General features: G+C 58.2%; 1 protein-coding gene across 1 annotated transcript; it reads right to left on the reverse strand.

The window, feature by feature from the left end:
- Positions 1-394: 394 nt before the first annotated feature.
- LOC147975823 (uncharacterized) lies at positions 395-808 on the reverse strand. Its single transcript, XM_087520595.1, has one exon. The coding sequence runs from the start codon at positions 806-808 to the stop codon at positions 395-397; it is 414 nt and encodes a 137-aa protein (XP_087376721.1).
- Between the last annotated feature and the right edge of the window lie 3,242 nt (positions 809-4,050).

Consider the following 4,050-nt stretch of genomic DNA (forward strand, 5'->3'; position numbering starts at 1 on the left):
AGTCAATACACATGCGCCACTTGTTATTCTTCTTCAGCACAAGGACTGGGTTGGCAAGCCATTCCTGGAAGAAAACTTCCATGATGAAGCCGGCTGCCAACAGGCGGGTGATCTCTTCTCCAACAATTCTCCTCTTTTCCTCTGAAACTCAGCGGAGGGGCTGTCTGACTGGTTTGGCATCTGCTCTTACATGTAGCTTGTGCTCGGCGAAATCCGTCAGAACACACGGCATGTCTTTGGGGGACCATGCAAAGATGTCCCGATTCTCACTAAGGAAATCAACGAGGTCACTTTCCTATTTGCTGTCAAGGTTTGTACCTATGACAGCGTACCTCTCCGGGTGCTCAGGGTCCAATGGAATCTTCTTTGTTTCTTTGGCCGACTTGAATCAGCCCTAGGTCTCTGACTCTTTGGCTTCTGGAGACATGTCTGGCTGCTTGCCGGCCATGGCCACCACCCGATCCAGGAGCTTCTTTTCTGCCGCAATCACGAGGGACTCGGCCAGCCGGCTGCTGGCTGCAGCGCAGGGGGCCGACTTTTCATAGTCTTCGCTGATTGTGATAATACCCTTAGTTCCTAGCATCTTCATCTTGATGTAGGCATAATGAGGCACCACCATGAATTTGGCTAGAGCTGGCTGGCCTAGGAGCACATGGTACGGGCTCTCCAGGTCAACCACCTCGAACCCAATGGCTTCGCGGCATAAATGATCCTTGTCTCCGAAGAGGACGTCTATCTTGATCTTGCCGATTGGTGAGCAGGACAAGCCAGGCAACAGCTGCTTTTCTTTGATCTTCAACTTCTCCATGGTGTCCCAGTAAAGGATGTTGATGCTGTTGCCACCATCTATCAGGACCCGGGAGAAAAGAGCAGCTCACTCTCTATTGCAAGGGTGGCGTCCAACACCAGGGCATAGGAACCGGGAGAGGGCATCACTTCTGGGTGGTCAGCCCAGCTCCAGCTGATGGGCTTCTTAGACCAATGCATGGACTCTAGAGCAGTGGAGGCAATTGCATTCACTTCACGGTGCTGCTGACGTCGGCTGTGCTCTTCGGGGTAACCATCTTGGACTTGGCCGACTGCAGGACGGGCGGCCGGCTGCGAAGGAGGCGGAGCCGGCAGGCCGGCAGGCGGAGGAGGCAGTACTTCTCCCTTGGCGATACGGACAAGCCAGTGACACTTCTGGGTCGTGTGGTTGGATGGCTTCGCGCCGCTGTGGAACTTGCAGGGGGCATTGAGGGTCTACTCAAAGGAGAAAGCGGGCAACCAGGCCGGCTTGCCGCCCTTCTGACGCTTGGGGGGTGGCTGCCCTTCGGGTTGTTGGTCTTCGACTGTTGCCACTTGCTGGCCGATGGAAGCCGGCTGTGGGGCTTTGCACTTGTTGTCGTTCGGCTGCTGGCGCCGACTGTTGTCTCCGGCCGGCGTTCGAGGGGCCGGGGGGAGCACCTTCCCAGAAGTGTCCACTCGGAGCTCCGACTTCATGGAGGAGTCGGCAGTGGCGTACTTGTCTGCTATGATCAGCAGTTCATCGAGCGTGGCCGGCTCGTAGCAGAGAAGCCGGTGCTTGAGTAAGGTGCCCTCTCGGCACCCGACAGTGAAGTACTCGATAGCTTGGACCTCATGCACCCCTTCACAGGAGTTGCGCAGTTCTGCCCACCGCGTTAGGTAATCGCGGGTGGACTCATTGGGGCCTTGGACGGACAGCGTGAGCTGGCGTGGCTTGGGAGGCCGCTTGTAGGTGCTGGTGAAGTTTTGAATAAACACCTCGGTGAAGTCTACTCAGGTGTTGACGCTGTAGGGCTTGAGGCTATCCAGCCATGTCCGGGCTGTGCCCTGCAGCATGAGCGGGTTGTACTTCACGGCAACAAGTTTGTTGTCGTTGGCTATGCTGACGGCCGTGGAATAGTACACTAGCCAATCCTCTGGCTTCACAGAGCCATTGTACTTGGGCGTGTCCCTTGGGAGCGAGAACCCCTTGGGGAAAGGCTCGTCAAGAATGCGAGGGCCAAAATAAGGCGGACCCATCGTGTCTTCCTCTTCTAGCGCCTGGGATCGAGCCAGCCGGTCGATCCGGTGGCATGCGTCGTTCTCGCCAACTCCTTCTCGGCGGCCCAGCAGGTCTCCAAGAGTTGGATGATCAACAGGTGGCGGGGAGGCGCGCCTCTCCCTCCGAGGAGGCGGCGGCAGTGGATCATCACCTCATCGCTCGACTGCTCGAGGGCGGCCGTCTTGGTCGCGCTCGATGGTGATGCAAGTTCGGCTGCGGCTGGCAGCTGGCTCTTTTGTCTCGTCTGCCACGGGCGCCGCTAGTCGGTGTCCGGGAGGTTGTGCCATGCTCTTGGCAAGGGGGCGGGTTCTCAACCCGTTGGTGAAGCTCTTCAGCGCGAGAGTCGGCTTCTTGCTGCACAGCAACCGCATCGATAAGCTGCTAAACGCGCTCCGTCATGTAACGGCGCACGTCGCCCTCCAGGTGGTCCAGCTCATCTGCTGCCGCCTGGGCAATGCGTATGTTCTGCATGGGCGTGGCATAGACCGGGCGCTCCACTCCAAACATGCTAGCGATGGCTCTGCCTCATTTTTTTGACAAAAAGACTGTAAGGGAACCCCCTATAGTATAATTGGTGCAACAAACCCAAATTGCAAGTACCATGCCATGAACCTGGGTGGGTGGGAAGGCAAAAGCCCCTTCCCACCACTAGGCTCCAACTTGTTGCCTGACCAAGCTTGCTCGGCTCGGCCCAGCAGCAGTCGGCGTGCCGCTGATAGCATGTTCAACTTCACGCTGGAAGGCTTCGGAGAGGCGTCTCATGGAAGGCTTCCTGCAATGGGTCCTGGTCGGCTCCTCCGGAACCCCCATTGTGGCTGATAACGAGCACCTCCCTGACGATGCTGCCGCCGCTCTCTGCGCGTGGGAGCAGATTGTCGATGATCACCATGTTGGTGGGGAAAGCGTTGAGGGATGCCGTGTCAGAGTCGACAAGCATCGGGTTGATGGAGCCAATTGACTCCAAGTCCAAGGTCGGCTCATTGGTGATGTGGAGGTGGTCGAGGAGGTTGACAAGGCGGCTCTCGGGGCCATCTGTGCCTGCGTCGGATGCAGGCTTGTCGGACCTCGCCAACAAGGTCGACGAGGCAACTTGCCACGTAGGCGACCTCCGCGCCATGCAGCGTGTCGGCACAAACACCGTCTGGCGTGCCAAGCTGGCTACGCTCGCTGGGGAGGAAGAGGGTTCCTGTCTAGAACAGATCTCCGGACGAAGGTGCACCTAGCCCCACGGTGGGCGCCAAATGTCGGGGGTGTTGTGTGACATATGCCAAAGGATGGCTTATCATGGAGGGGGCTAATAAGACGTCGTCGGTGCCAGGAAACGGGACGAGGCGAAGACATGCACGCCGGCGAATCTTACCCAGGTTCGGGGCTCTCCTAGGAGATAACACCCCTAGTGCTGCTCTGCGGGGTCTCCGCATGATCACTATCTCAACAAGTAGCTACAAGTTGCTCCTTGAGCTGTTTTCCTAGAGGAGGAAGAAGGGCAGGGCTAGCTCTCACCTCTCTCTACGTGTGTGTGTGTTTGCTAAAGATCTGAAACCTTTGCATGGGTGCCCTGGGGGGTTTATATAGGCCTACCCCCAGGGGTACAATGGTAAACTGGCTGGGTGTAGGCCCATGCCGTCAGTGTCTCTTGTGGCCAGCCTCTCTACTGATCACTGGGGCCTGCCGACTGGTGGGCCCCGCCGGCTATCTTGTACTTGGCCGACAGGCCGCGCCCGCCGCTTGCGGGTCTTACCGGTTGCTCATCACTGTAGCCGTGCTTCTAATGACGCTTCCTTTGTTGGGGAAGGCGTGGCTACAGTCCCGCCGCCTGGCGGGCGTTCATTGTAGCCATTCCCCACCTCTTCTGGTTAATGGCGTACAAACTCCTAGGAAGGGGAGGGCCACCTTCTGGGTGCCGGCCTCCCCCTTGGCTGACTAGCTGAGGCTAACCGCCTTCTGGTTTCTCATGGGTAGGTTGGGCCCACAGCCCGCTGGCCGTACCGGCAGCCCGTCGT

Source organism: Triticum urartu, chromosome 4A, assembly GCF_056163025.1.
Source record: "Triticum urartu cultivar PI428250 chromosome 4A, HENAU_Tu73, whole genome shotgun sequence".
NCBI classification, from domain to species: Eukaryota; Viridiplantae; Streptophyta; class Magnoliopsida; order Poales; family Poaceae; genus Triticum; species Triticum urartu.